Source organism: Amaranthus tricolor, chromosome 8 (assembly GCF_026212465.1).
Source record: "Amaranthus tricolor cultivar Red isolate AtriRed21 chromosome 8, ASM2621246v1, whole genome shotgun sequence".
Lineage (NCBI taxonomy): Eukaryota > Viridiplantae > Streptophyta > Magnoliopsida > Caryophyllales > Amaranthaceae > Amaranthus > Amaranthus tricolor.
This window is the reverse complement of record NC_080054.1, coordinates 31,290,265-31,305,821: the sequence shown is the minus strand read 5'-3', so window position 1 is coordinate 31,305,821 and position 15,557 is coordinate 31,290,265. Positions and strand designations below refer to the sequence as shown.

At 31.0% G+C, this 15,557-nt stretch overlaps 1 protein-coding gene and 1 pseudogene across 1 annotated transcript; both read left to right on the top strand.

The window, feature by feature from the left end:
• The first annotated feature begins 1,919 nt into the window (after positions 1-1,919).
• Positions 1,920-3,204, top strand: LOC130820826 (germin-like protein subfamily 1 member 1). The gene has a single exon (XM_057686362.1). The coding sequence runs from the start codon at positions 2,158-2,160 to the stop codon at positions 2,818-2,820; it is 663 nt and encodes a 220-aa protein (XP_057542345.1). The 5' UTR covers positions 1,920-2,157; the 3' UTR covers positions 2,821-3,204.
• A 1,438-nt stretch (positions 3,205-4,642) lies between these two features.
• LOC130821797 (UDP-glycosyltransferase 79B6-like) lies at positions 4,643-7,385 on the top strand (annotated as a pseudogene).
• The last annotated feature ends 8,172 nt before the right edge of the window (positions 7,386-15,557 follow it).

Here is a 15,557-nt window from a genome sequence, read left to right as displayed (position 1 = left end):
TAAATCAGTTTTTGTGGCAATCATGGTTGTCCATAGAGGTTGCATGTTGTTTCTGTCTAAGATCAGATATAATTATTCAATATTAAGTCTGTAGTTAGTGTTGGATTTGTCTCAAAGGAGATTGTTGGTTGAGAGGTTTGTCTTTACTATCTACCCTTTCTTGTAGTAAGACCACTCCGATTACTATTTTCAAACAAGTAACAAGGGATACGAGGGTCTGGAGATGCTCTTCGGAGACCTGCTCTGATGCCCAAATAAGTGAAAATATAAGTAGAGTACCTACCAAGTCCAATTCTAAGTGCACTGTAGCTCTTAGCATAGACGAACTTGACTAAGGTTTTTTGTGGCTTGAGGCGTTAATTAATAATGTTATATTACAAAAGTTAATGAATTACTCAATGCCAAATGATAATGATATATAAGTGTTGTTCATATTCAATGAATGTAGCTTAAAAGAGACAATAAGTTCAATAGTAAGTATAGTAGGAAATAAAATACTTTGAAAGTGATGAATAAATGAGTATTCAAATCGCATCATTGACTTGGAGCCAGGAACCTCTATTGGCACTAAGGAATGTGTCTTTGACCTTGGGCTATTGCCGTTATCAATTCCAAAGGGTTTTCCTTAGCTTTTTGTGTAAAGGAAGCTACACTCTAGTATGTGACAACTTCTTATTAGTTGTGCAAAAGAGCATTAAATACAAAGAATAGCTTTTACTCGTTTTGGAAAAACTTATACGCTTTGTCAACAAAAGTTCTTCCAATTTGTCATAAGATAAGAGCAGATGAGGCATTGTAGCAGTATTGTTTCTCTATATCTCTTCATTTAATGTTTTTTTCTTTGAAAGATTTGAAGGAGAGCTTTCCAACTAGTAGTGAATTGGATTAGGGTCATATTTGTAAGACCCTGGTCGACCCTGATTTAGGCACATACACATGTAATTAATAAATTTTTTTCGCTTTTTTAACTTGCATGTAAGGACAACTGTACAAGTATTAAGGTCATGAATATGTTATAGGAAAATATATTGATTAAGAGAAGGAGACAAATTCAATAAAGTTTCATTAATTTTTACTTAGAAATATACAAAGTTAGTTCTAGATGATCAAGCATTGTTATTAAAATTCATTTATGTTTGTAAAGACAACAAATTGTTAATATGCAATTAACAAAGTATAATGATTGAGTAATAAACCAAAATCATGACCTACAAGGCTACAATCTCTTATAAAAGGTCAAGGTTCGACTTTTTAAAATCTAGTTAATTACATTTATAAAATAAATAATAAATAAAAAATATAAAAGTCATAGAAATACGACAAACTATACAACATACTGTATCCAGATATGTTTAGTAGCTGCTTCTAGATGATGCTCCTAACTTACATATAACATCAATTTTGCACCTTTCATGAAAAAATTGAGTTTGAGTTTCCGGTCAAAAAACAATTTCATCATCATATTTTAGTTTTTCTCGTTTATAAAAACTAAGATCGAGTTTTAAAGAGGGTTAAAAAATAAATAATATAAACCATACACTTATCAGAGGAGATAAAGATGTTGCCGCCAATGGAATCCTCAAGTCGGGATCCCAAGAAACAAATTTTATTTAGTTAAGATTTTAGAGTCAAGCCACATCTTGAGCTACTTTTCTGAGAGACCGTTTTTTAAAGAGACGAACTCAAAATAATAATTTTATGTACTAATAATTTGTATTAGTTAGTCTATTTAACTTATATATGAGGTGTGTCTCACAGTAAAAGGATCTTGTACGAGAATTTGTGCCACAAACATAGCATATCCAACGAGTAAAGAAATGATAAACTAAACAACTTGAATCGCACTACCGCATGATAATAGTACATCTTATCATCTTAAACCATACTTAAACTCAATGGACTACATCATTTTGTATAAATCTGTCATATAATGATATTGACTTATAAACAAACATCCAATTTTTCTAAGTTTTGCCTTACAAGTCCCTCTTCTTACATAATTATATTGGCCCTTAAGCTACTCAAATTCCCTCTTTTTCTACACCAATAATTTTGTTTCCTTATTTTTCACTTTCATACTATAAATTCTTATAAATTTAGTGATCTAATGAGCCTTCAACAAAATTGCACTTCTACAACCCACCATCACATTTAATCATGAATGCCAATTTCAAGTTTAAACTTCTTTTTATACTTTCATTTTTATTAGGCCTGACTCGAGCTGATCCAGAACTACTCCAAGACTATTGCATAGCGGACACAATGGGCCAACATTCATTCTTTATGAATGGAAACTCGTGTTTAGATCCAGATCTAGCTAGCTCAGACCATTTTGCGACTTCAGCTCTATCTAAATCCGGTAACACAAGTATGAACCAATTTGGTTTTAGTGTCATCCTTACCACTAGCCAAAACCTTCCGGGCTATCGAACCCAAGGCCTAACCATGGCTCGAGTCGATATTGCTCCGGATGGGCTTGTACCACCCCACGCTCATCCGCGGGCTTCAGAAGTCACCACGTGCCTTAAGGGTGACATCTTAGTGGGCTTTGTTGATACGTCCAATAAGATGTACACTCAAAGATTAAGGCCCGGTGAATCATTTGTTTTTCCAAAAGGCTTAATCCATTTTCTTTATAATGTGGACCAAAAAAGCCCAGCATTGGCTATTTCTGGGCTTAGTAGTGAAAATCCAGGAACCCAGGTTGCTTCACTTGCTACGTTTAAATCTCAACCGTTCATTCCTGATACAGTGTTGGAGAAAGCTTTTAGTATTGATGGACAAGAAGTGGCTCGAATCAGAAATCACCTCCAAGGTTAATTTGTATTTAGCTAATATAATTAATTCATGTAATTACTAATCTTTTTGAATGATTTGATTGTAAACCATGAGAAATAACACGAAAATGTATAAAAAATTGAGAATGAATTCCCTGTGAAGTATTTTAATTTGTTCAATGCGAAGGGCAGGGCTATTTATTAACGGATCGAGTCGGGCAAGCAAAAGAAATTAAACTGTACGGGTTGACCCAACCCGTGAACCCGATCCGGTCTATTTATCTTAGTCTTTTATTTATTAAGTGAACTAATTCATTATAAGTTATTTATGTGAGAGACTATTTTATGTGAACGATCACATAATAATGAGTCTATATTCTCATAATATGTACTAGATCGACTACTTAACCAATATATGAGGCGCGTCTTTTGGTGAAACTTTCTCATACTATGATTTGGTCTTTTTTGAAACCGTCTCACTATGAGACAAATCCAAATTAGTCAATTTCTCTATTGATCACTATAAAATTATAAGTGATCATTTTAAGGTTATAAGTGAAAACTCTATGACAATAAAAAATGATTTCTTTAATAAATGTATATTAGACTTAGTTCAATAAAGATGTAAAATCTCACCATAGAAGTGTCTTATTTAAAAATTTGTGTTTCATTTATACTTATCGACATATGCATGACTTATTCTATTAAAAATCCGACCTTTAATTTATCCTTCAAAATTTGCATGACATTGGAAAGTTGAAATTACATGGATACTAAAAGAAGCAAGAGAAATTAAAGTGGTGAGGATAATTTAAAAAAAAATACTCCAAAACAAAGTTACAGAAAAGAACGAAAATAAAATTATTGCAAATTGCAATTAATGGGACGGAAAAGATAGTGGAATAATAATTTCATGTCGTCATGTCCGTAATCGTTGTCGTTATTTTCTTGGCATTAACATATGCGTTTTAAAAAGCTTTTACTTTATATTTGACTTCATAACAAACCAGTGTCGTATAACTAAAAGTTAATTACACCATTTAATTTGTTAATTTATATTCAATTTCCACGAATAAATATATTGAATATATAAAGTTTTAAAATATTAAATAGTTATTATTCGACAAAAAAATTTAAATTTGGTCAAAAAAATCAAAATCTTATATAAATTTTTAATGTATATTTGCCTATGTACGATAAGATATTTGACAAATCAATAAAAACATGGAAAACTAATTTAGAATAATCCAATATTTTTATAATTTTCCTACAATAATCTCACCTATTAATTAATTATAAATATGCCTAGGTACCTATTTACAGATAAATAGTACCTTAATTATTGTAAGTCATTTCAATCATCCAAAACCAACAGTTGAAAATATGGCTGACAAACAGCTAAAAGTATTGATGTACCCATGGTTAGCCACGGGACATATCTCCATATTTTCAACTAGCTAAAAAATTTACCAAAGAGGCCACAAAGTTACACTTTTACTCCCTAATAAAGCCATTCTAAAGCTAAATTCTTCAAACCTTAATCCATCCCTTATAACTTTGTATACTATAACCATCCACCATGTGGAACCACTCCCTATCGACACCCAACTCAATTCCGAGATCCCATTCCATCTCGAAACCCATCTCGCCACTGCTTTCGACCTAGTTCATTTCCTGTTTGAGTCCGTTCTTGTAAGCCTCGAAATGGACTTTGTTTTTTCCCAATTTGTGCTTTAGCTATGGCTTTAGGCGCCATCCCTCTTCGAGAGCCCCCAAAAGGACGGGAAGTACTCGAGGGGGACACGTGTGTAAGACCTGTCCCCCCAGATTTTCCTATGTCCAATATCTTCCAAGATTTTTAAACGATGGGGTTTGTATACAAGCCATTCCGTGAAGGAGAGACCTTTTACGAGCGAATCATTACTGCAATCAAAGGTACTGATACTATAATAATTTCATCCTTAGTATAAGTTGTACATTTGCATATTTTTAATAAGTTTAAGAAATTAAAAACATAGTAATAATTATATTGTTATGACTTATGAGACTTAAGTATATACATCCAAGGCCAACCCTATTCAGACAGGGCTTGTGCCTCTGCCACGTTAGAGCCTTATAATATTAAATCAATACTTGATGTAGACACTTCACGTATGTGACCAAAAAAATTTTATACTTGTCAAATTTAAGTCTTTAAACACCCATTTCAAGACTTAAAAAGTCAAGTCTAACATCTGAAACCCCTACTCCAAGCATCAAGCATCAAGCATCAATCATCAATCATCCTTCTCCATAGGCAAATTTAAAAAGCCAAATCTAACATCACACAGGAGATTTGCCGTTAATATAAAATTTAGTAATTAAGAGTTTATAATTAATGTGTCGCTCCCGGCCTCTCATATCTCGTGGCAGGCCCTATGTATCCCTCTATATATCCATTAATGCAAATTAAACCAATGAAACATGCAAGGTATAATAAATAATATCATTAGTTGATTACTCAATTATATCATTATTAATATAGTTTGTAAAAATTATGGTATTTGATGAAAAAAAGTGTTAATTATAGCGTTTAATTTACATTAAAACCATAAAATAATTCAACTTTATAAAATGAATTTTGTTGAGTCAAGCCTCAAATCTCAACATGATGGAGGTGAGTTCGATCACCTAGTAGCGTACTCCTTGGCTTGCACGTTTGAGAACGAGGTTGTGAGTGCAAGGAAGTATGAGAGCATATGTTTTGGATCACTTGATGAGGTGATCAAAGTAGGAGATTTAGTGTGTCTTGATGAAGGCAAGGGAGTTCTCATGGAAGGTTTTGAGGCCTGCTCGAGTGGTCAAGCTTGATGAGCTCGGTCGAGCCAAGCAGGGGCAGCAAGACAGAAGCTACTGGACTCTCGCTCGAGTGGTCGAACAACGATTAGCTCCTCACAGTACGCATTTCTGTTTTATGTCCGATTCTTTGTGGGGCTTTTGTGGGTTTGTCCTAAGGCTCCCAAATATGTCATGGGACTATATAAGGGGTCTTAGAAGTGTATTAGAGTGAGTGTGAGAGCCTAATACTAAGACATTACTAGGGTTTAACCAAGAGAGTTTTCTCCACTTGTATTAGGGCATTTGATGGAGATTGACATCAAGGTTCAATCTTTTGCTTTGAGAGTGTATTCTTGAAGCTTGTAAGGTGAGTCATTAATGTATTCTTGCTTATATTAATAATAAGATACTTTATTTGACGGGGAGGTATCATTAGATACCTCATATATTATGTGTTGTTGCTATTGTTGTTGCTTGCTCTGTTTTTGTGATTTTCTTTGCATTAGTTTACTTCTTGTTTCTTCACCATTGCATTAGCATATCTCCAACAAATTTAATGTTTATTTACAGGTTCAAGCGCTATTGCTATATGGACCTGTCGAGATATAGAAGGCAAATTGTGACTACTTGTCAAGCCAACACAATAACAAGCCCATCCTAGATGTAGCCCAATTGCTATACGGAGCTGGATAACCGTTGAGCTGAGTGGTTGAACCGGTTTGGGCTCGGCTCTGTAGTATACTGTGCCTTTGGAAGTTAGACTGTGCTTGATGTAGCCCAATTCCAAGAAATTCTCCTAGGATTTAAAATGACGAAACTACCCTTTTTTATCGCTTTCATGCCTTCTACGAGTTGCTCCACAGTGGAAGAGGCATACCTGGATGGGTTTATGGATCGGCTCTGGACCCGCGGGTCGGTAACCAGAGATTGGGTCTAACAACGTCAAATATTAGCCCACCTGAGTATTGGGTGTGTTGTTAGTCATTTCGGATCAGGGAGTATATGGGAATCTTTGTTGAGTAAAAATCAAATATTCATCATCATCCTACCCAGTATATCCCGCGCATAGAAGACTAAGGTCAGGGTTTGGGAAGGGAAAGACGGCGGCAACTCATACTCACAAAGAAGAGCGCGGCCAAAAAAGTCCCTCGGCTCGAGGAAGATAAAGAGACGTGATTACACGCGCAAGATAACTTAAAGGCCTAAAAAGGGGGAGCTACTACAGAGTTTAACAAAGAACTAAAAGAAAGGAAACGATAAGAGCATGATGTTACGGGCACTAAACGGAAAACTAAGCGGACATCAAAAGTCTGGGACATGGATATGTCGTCTCCATCTGGTCCTATCCCTAGTTAGGTCCGCAGAGAGGTTAAACTCATGCAAGTCAACTCTTATTTGTTCATCCCAAGTTTTCCTAGATCTTCCTCGACTTCTCTTACCCTCTACTATAATGCTTTCTACACTCTTCACAGGGGCGTCGAAAGTCTTTCTCTGCACATGACCAAACCACCTCAATCTATGTTTGCGCATTTTTCCAGATATAGGGGCTACCCCTAGTCTGTCTCTAAACTCTTGGTTCCTAAAAATCAAATAGTGTTAATGCCAAATTTGCGTAATCTAGAATTATTTACTAAATTTTTAACTGAAGAATTAAAAGTGGGTGTCAAGGTAAAAAAATCAGGAGAAAATGGTATGTGGTTATTAAAAGAAAGTTTGTGTGATGCTATTAAATCTGTAATGGATGAACATAGTGAAATTGGGAATTTAGTGAGAAAAATCATGAAAATTTAAGGATTTACAAGCTCTTATTATTAAAGAATGATATCTATTTAATTTAAATAAATTGTTAGATTTATTTCTACATAAATAAAGACATTGGGAAAGAGAGTTTGATTGCTTTGGAATGTGATTTTTTTCGAATTATGTTTAGCTCAAATTATTTTAAATCATGAAATATCATTTATTATGTTACGTTTGGGTATGAGAATTTCATTTAGAAATCTAAAATTGACTTAAATTTAGTATTTTGGAAATTAATAAAAACCAAATTTGGATTTGTATCAATTCCATCATTGTATTTAAGTTAGTTAACATTGATAATTTGAAAATGACTTCCCACACCTTGTCATTCTCAGTCATTCTCAAATTCTTCATTTATGATTTTATAATTGAAATCTACAATTGGAAATGAAATACTTATTCCCAAACATAATCTTATATAATTTGATTTCAATTGAAAAAATTATTTGTGAACTACAATCATAAAGCTTAGATCATTTGCGAATCATAGCTTAATTTTTTAAATATTTATAGTCACTAGAGTATCAATATTCAGAGCCGTCTCGAACAATTTTATGCTCGAAAAAATTATCCAGAATAATCTCACATATTGTTCATTTACTGTGAATAATCTCTTTTTTAAGATAAATAGTGTTATGAATAATCTCTACTGTTGATTATTTCTAAATAATGTAATTTTTGTATATTATTTGCTAACAATATCCTTTTTCACATTTTAAAGGGCTATTATAGTACCCACCACCAAAGAGGAGTAGGGTTCGACCAACAAAGAAGTATAATAGGTAAGAAAAACTGAGTGTAACGGCTAGTAGGTACCTACAGTAGCCGATTAAAGTTTGAAAAGGAGTGATGTCAACAATTATATATATATATATATATATATATATATATATATATATATATATATATATATATATATATATATATATATATATATATATATATATATATGCTGGATTATTTTGAAATAATCAATAGTAGAGATTAGTCTTAGCAGATTGACAATAAATGAAATTATTTTGAATAATTTTCCATCATTTAATATAATAAATTTTTCCCTAATTGAAAACAATGAAAGCTTGATGATTATGACTAAATAAAAAATTTAGATTAGATGAATTACCTTAATTAATGAGTTAATTAGTTGTAGTCATAACTCATGTGAATCCCAATGTCAGCAAATGTTGACATGTCCAAATATAAAATAAAATAATAAAAGAAGTAAGATGGAGTTTAGGTAAACTAGCTAAATCACCCAAATAGTTTTTTGTTAGCTAGTGTTTACAGTATACAAAAAAGACAATGAAGGAGAAGTGGAGGATCAAAGTATCTACAATAACACTAATCTTATTATTTTATTTAGGTGTCAAACAGGTCGGGTTGGGTCATTTTCAGGTTCGGGTCATATATAAATGGGTCAATAGACCCTTGACCTGAACCTGACCCATTTAATTAAATGGGTCAAAAATTAAAACCCCGACCTGATCTGTAGCAGGTTGGGTCAACCTGCTAATGACCCATTTAACATGCTAATTAAATGGGTCATTAAACCCACATATTTCAGGTCATTTGACCCATTTGACCCATTGACCCAAATATTATATTCACATTTCATAATGAAATTAAACATGCTTCAAAGTCCAAAACATATGAATCTTGCAAAAATTGGGTCAGGAAACCAAAAAATGAAGTAAATAAAGAGAATAAGTATAGAATAATAGGAAGAAAGAATTGAGATTTAATGAGGATATGAAATCAAAAACAAGATGCAAATTACCAGTTTTGTGAAAATAAAACCCAAACGAAGTCGAAAAAATGGAACCCTAAATAATACAAAAATCAAAGATGGCATTAAGAACAATGAAAATAGCAGTAATAGCAGTGAACATTAAAATCAAACACAAAAAAAATCAAAAAAACAAACACAATCCAAATCAGAAAAATAAAATCGATCAAAAAAAATCAGAAAAATCGGACAACAAAGAAATAATACTTACCTTGCCGCAGAGAAGATGAAGGAGAAGGTGTAGGCGCTGAGGAACAGAGAATAGAAAAGGAAGGAGAAGGTGTAGGGCTGTAGGCGCTGAGGAACAGAGAATAGAAAAGGAAGGCGATGAGGAACAGTCACAGAGGAGCTGAGGAGGCGCACAAATTTTTAGGGTTTATGAGAATATGAGGAGGCGCACAAATGTCTGTATCAGCTTATGAGAATATGAGTCTTATCGCTTATGACTTTATTAGTTTATTTGGGTTAATAAATTTCTAGTCATCATCTTTATGATTTATGAGTTTATTAATTTATTTAAAATTTTCAATGGGTTACTAAATGGGTTAAATATGGGTCGACCTGACCTGATTGACCCATTTAATAAATGGGTTAAACAGGTTTTTTTCGGGTTTAAATATTCAACCTGAACCTAACCCATTTAATAAACAGATCAGGTCGGGTTGACCCATTTAATTAATTGGGTCAAAAATCTAAACCCAAACCCGTTAATTTCGGGTCGGTTTCAGATCAGGTTAGCAGGTTGGATCAGCTTTTGCCAGCCTTCTTATATGTTTCTAATGAGATTTAGGAAATGTTATAAATTAAAGTAAAGTATTATACCTTTGGGCTTCAACTTATTTCGTTTGTCATCAATGGAAAGCCTCTTCCAACATTCATCAATCACCCTTAAGTCTTCATTGTCATAGAAGGGAAGGAACAAGCTTGAAAATTAATATAAAGTGAGAATTTGAGGAGTTTGTTTTGGGAATATAAAATGAAAATGGAAAGTCAAAAGGAGTAGATTAATATGTTTAGTGGGCCCTTTCTAAAATGGGCCTTGAGCCACTACTCATGGTACTCGAAAATTTGAAAAAAATAAGATTTTTTAATAATTTTAATCAAAAAATAAGCTTTGGTCAAATTTTATTCTCAAAATAAGCGTTTTTGGTCTCAAAGTTAAAGTTAGGCTCGATACGTAATCGCTGTTACTAACAGCGAGTATAAAGAAATTGTCAAAAAATTTAGTCAAGAGTAAAGTCGTTGTTACTAACAGCGACATATGGGTTGACTAGTTAACTATAAAGTCGCTGTTAGTAACAGCGACCTTATACGTGTCTAAATACAACAGTCTTCTTCCTCCTTCCTCATTTCACCTTTAGTTTAGTATTTAGGCACGTATAAGGTCGTTGTTACTAACAACAACTTTATAGTTGACCAGTCAACCCATATGTCGTTGTTAGTAACAGCGACTTTACCCTTGACTAAATTTTTTTACCATTTCTTTATACTCGCACTCGCTGTTAGTAACAGCGATTACGTACCGAACCTAGCTTTGGGGCCAAAGACGCTTTTTTTGAGAATAAAGTTTGGCCAAAGCTTATTTTTTGATTAAAGTTATTAAAAAAAATTTTTTTTTTTTTTCAAATTTTCCATGTTACTCCTGGGATTAGGCCGGACTTGTCAATATTTTCCACATTTAGACTAAATTACAGAATTTAACCATTAATAATTAAAATTTTTGGCCTAGTGTAAAAAGTTTTCCTTTTATTTATCTTTAATCTTTATAATAAGACTTTAATTCTAATTTCTAACCAATGACTAAGATAAATTTTCCTCTCTCCAACGTAGTTTATAAGAAATTCTCTGTATCATACAATTAAAAAAAACACACAGTACTGAATTTAAATAATAATTCTTCAAGAATGTAGAGATAAAAATAACAGTTATTTAAGAAAGTAGTAAATTACGTTATGTGTCCTTATTTCATAGGAAGGCTTTTGAGATTTTTATTTTATTTTTTTCTTATTTTGTTTATTTTAATATTATTTATTTTGTACCTTTATAGTTATATACTTATATGCAAAATAACGATGTTTAGGATTTTCTATAATTCTTTTTTTATAATTGCCTAATCATTTTTATGTTTCTTTTCTTATGTTTGCTTTAGGTGGATCGTGGATGGGCCCCAATCCCCATTAAATTCACATGGCCTATTTGGTTATCAAAGGTAGTTAATTAAGTTGCCATACTTGTCAAACAATATGACAAAAATTAAAATTTTTAATGCTTTTGAAAGTAAAATAAATGTGTAAAAAATTTTATAAAAATAATAAAAATTATATATGTTCATAAGAATAAATACTACCAAATTAACCGCTGAAGACCGTCTTACTGTGACACGGGTCCATATAATAGTCAATTTCTTTAATTGATTACTTTAAAATTATAAATAATCGTTTTAAGGTTATAAGTAATCATTTTAAGACTATAAAAAGTAATTATATTAAAATTATAAGTTATCACTTTAATGTTATAAGTGATTATTTTAAGACAAAAAATATATATTGGGCCAATAAAATAGAAATAATCTCACCATAAGATCGTCTCATTTAAGAATTAGTGCGAAATTAAATGGGACAAATAAAAATTAATTTTTATTGGGTGAATTCTTATTAAGTTCATCAATAATGTCTAAAAATAATGAAGACAAAACCAATTCTTTTTAAAAGACTGTGTCCAGAGTACCAAGCAAGGCATCTGTGATTTATTGTTGTGAGTGCTACTAGTGGGACCCACAAGGGTATGCTTTGCTTAACTCTATTAATTCTGAATTTGCCGTGTCGGGCATTTACAAGTTTTAAGAACCCCTCTTATTCTTCCACTTATACAATATGGCCAATTCCACAACACAAGTATGTAATTAGTCTATTGCTATAAAAAAAAAAAAAAAGGATAATTATCAATTACTATATACATTATGTTTTCTTTACACTTGTTATGTGATCTACTTACAATAGGTGTGGACAAACATATGAGGTTAGTAGCATATAGAAACTTTGCAAAACTTGTACATTAATTATAAGGGTGCTCGTCACCTCATGCTCGTCTTCTATTACTCCTTTAACAAGTTTATCAGTCACTATTATAACCATACGGCATCAACTTAAGAGAAAGATTAAATTGCCCGAGTAGTATTTAAAGAAAATGTAAATGTATAAATAAGATTTAAGAGAAAATATAATGATTGAATCTCAAATAAGAAAATGAGATAAAATGAATATGACAATTCAAAATAAAAAGAGTTACTCTTGTGAGAGACAAACTCATTACAAAACAACCTTAAACAAGGAGCTTATATTACATAATATGTGTTAGACTTATAATTAATATAAGTATGGGATGCTTTTCTTAGTAAAAATGTATCATATAATAATTTGAGAATAAAAAATACTCCCTCCAATTCACTACTTATGTCTCATTTACTTTTTGAATACTATTTATCACTTACTCTTAATTTGTATGTTTCATTAATCTATAAGTTAAAATATCGTCAAATGATATCTTTTTTGATTCGTCTCAATGCAAGAATTATTTATATCAACTTTTCATAATTTTTAATTATGTACAATTAAAGATATTAAGGATTGAATAAGTACATTGGATAAAGTGCATAAAATTTATGAAACATTAGCAGAGAATTGGAGGGAGTAAAACAAATCAAAGAAAAAAATACTCTCTCCGTTCCTTAAAAAAGTTTCCATTTGTCATTTTTTTAGTGTTTTATTTGTTGTTTCCATAAGAAATCTTTCAAATTTTGGACAAAAATAACCTTATTCATCCCCATTATAATATTATTGAAATACTTATGGACCTCGTATATCTTCCACAAACTTCATTTTAACGTTTTTATATTTCTTATGATCCCCACATATTTTCCACTAACTTTATAAAAATATTTTTTTTATTAGTTGTGATCCCTATATTTTTTCCACTAACTTTCTTTTGATATTTTTTTTATTGCTCATGGTACCTACTTCTCTCCCATTAAATTTATTATTCAATTAAATAATACATTTATTTTTTTTAATATGCTATTTTTCTTAATTCTCATAAATATTTCTTATGGAAACATTCTTTGTGGGAACTTTATTAGAAAACAAGGAGTAGTTTATGAGATGCCTTAACACCGAGCCCGAGGTGGGCCAAAACAATTACCGTGATATACTTTGAAAACAAATCAATCTTACATGGCATTCGCTAGCTAGTTAGCTGGAAGCTTTGATGTTTTTCTTTTTTCATTTTCTTAATTTGTTTATTTAATTATTATCTTTTTGGTATTTTAATGGTGACTCAATTACTTGCAGACAACGCCAGTATAGTTGACTTCCTGTTCGTGGATGCATTACTGATAATAGTAATAGAGCTAGCATTAACTTTATTTATTTTAAATTTCATTCTTATGACTTAATAACTTAAGCTACTTATCTTCGGCTAAAAGAAATGTTTCATCAATAAATTAGTGAAAAGGAACACTTAAGCAAATCTTAACCCTAATTAAAACATCTTTATTACACTATTTTTTATTTAGACTATATTATTATTTAGGAGTAGTTATTACCAAATTCCTACAACTTACGACTAATATTTTTCCGGCCCGGATTTGAGTTTACATCAAATACGCTACAAAACTTATAATCACAAGCTTAATAGTCATTTTTACGAGTGTAAGCTTAATACTCATTTTTACGAGTATATGCAAGGTGTTCGAATTCTGGTGATGAAGGACTTTTAATTTGAAGAGCACAAATATTAGCTTAATTCTATCGCTTTAATTTTTGTTTTATTATTTCTTTTAGGACAAAAAATTTCAAAATTATTGTATATTTTATTTTTGGTAACATATACCTCTATTCTTTAGATTTTGCTATATCGTGAAAAATAAAGTAAGCATTTTTTGTACTCTCTATTCTCATTAAAGAGAAAATGAATGATTTATAAAAAAGTGGTAATAAATAAAAAGAGAGAATAAATTATGCGATGAAATTAAAAGAGAGTTAAAATGCATTAATAAGAATGAAATAAAGTTTTTGATCATTGTCTTAAAATAAAAATGATGCAAATCAATTGACACGGATTAAAATGACAAATGGTGCAAATTAAGTGAGTCGAAAAGAGAGTATTGTTTAATAAAATCAAAGAGATAGAAAGAAAAGGCATTATCTAAATTAGCAAATTTTTACTAACATGGAACACTTGTAAGTTATAGGGAACTTGTGGAGTGTGTACAAAACACGCATCTTCTTTATAGCCGAATTTAATAGGAGTACATCCAAATAAGAATCATAATATCATATGACAACACAATGCATTTAAGTCATTCACTAGGTAAATGACTTATGATTGAATCTCATAACACATTTTGAGGGATTGTTTCCTCTCATTCCACCTCAAAAATCATCTACCTTATCTTAAAAATACTACAACAAATTATATTTTTTTTATTAATAAGTGTCTCATTTACTTTTTAAACACTATTTATTTAATTAGTACTTTTAATTTGTATTTTATTATTAATTTATAAATTAAAACATAATCAAATGAAAATTTGCTTTGATTCGTCTCAAAATAAAAATTCATATCAACTTAACATAATTCTTAATTATGCACAATTAAAGATATTAAGAATTAAACAAGTACATTAAATCAAATTCAAAAAGTAAATTAAACACTTGTAGCGAATAGGACAGAGTATTTCTAACTCATCAACAAAAAATTGAAAAACACTCCTATCCCAATTATACATATCAAAAGAAAAAAAATTCTAAAATAATACTCCCTCCGAACCAATTTAGTTGTCCCATTTTCTTATTTGGCAAAGTCTTTTTAGTTATCCCATTTCTATTTTTGTCATTTTTTTTTGCCTAAATATCCTTAGTTCACACAAGTAATTACGAATATACCCCCATATACCTTACTTACCCAACTACCCTTCACTATTTACCCTTTACTACTTACTCTTTTTAATGGACCCCACACCATTCTTAATAACCATGCCCAAGCAAATAGGACATCTAAATTGGTTCGGAGGAAATATAGCATATTCAAAATGACATAAATAATTACTTATTTTATATACGTACACATTGAAAATTTTCTCAAACCATTTATATAGAAAATGCCATATTAACCGTCCCTGATTAATTTTGTATATTTGCCAAAAATAATGTACCTCCTAAGTCCTAATCATAATTAATACTCCTAAATCTTTTTGTTAAATAAGAATTACCGATAATACAGTAAAATCTATTAAAATTAATCAAAAAACTATTTGAAAAAAGAAGACACAAACAGAAAAAAAAAAAAAAAAAAACAGCACAAAATTCAAAGAATACAAA

What these genes read in the sequence shown, in the direction of transcription:
- LOC130820826 (XM_057686362.1), top strand. Translation starts at nt 2,158, where the DNA reads ATGAATGCCAATTTCAAGTTTAAACTTCTTTTTATACTTTCATTTTTA.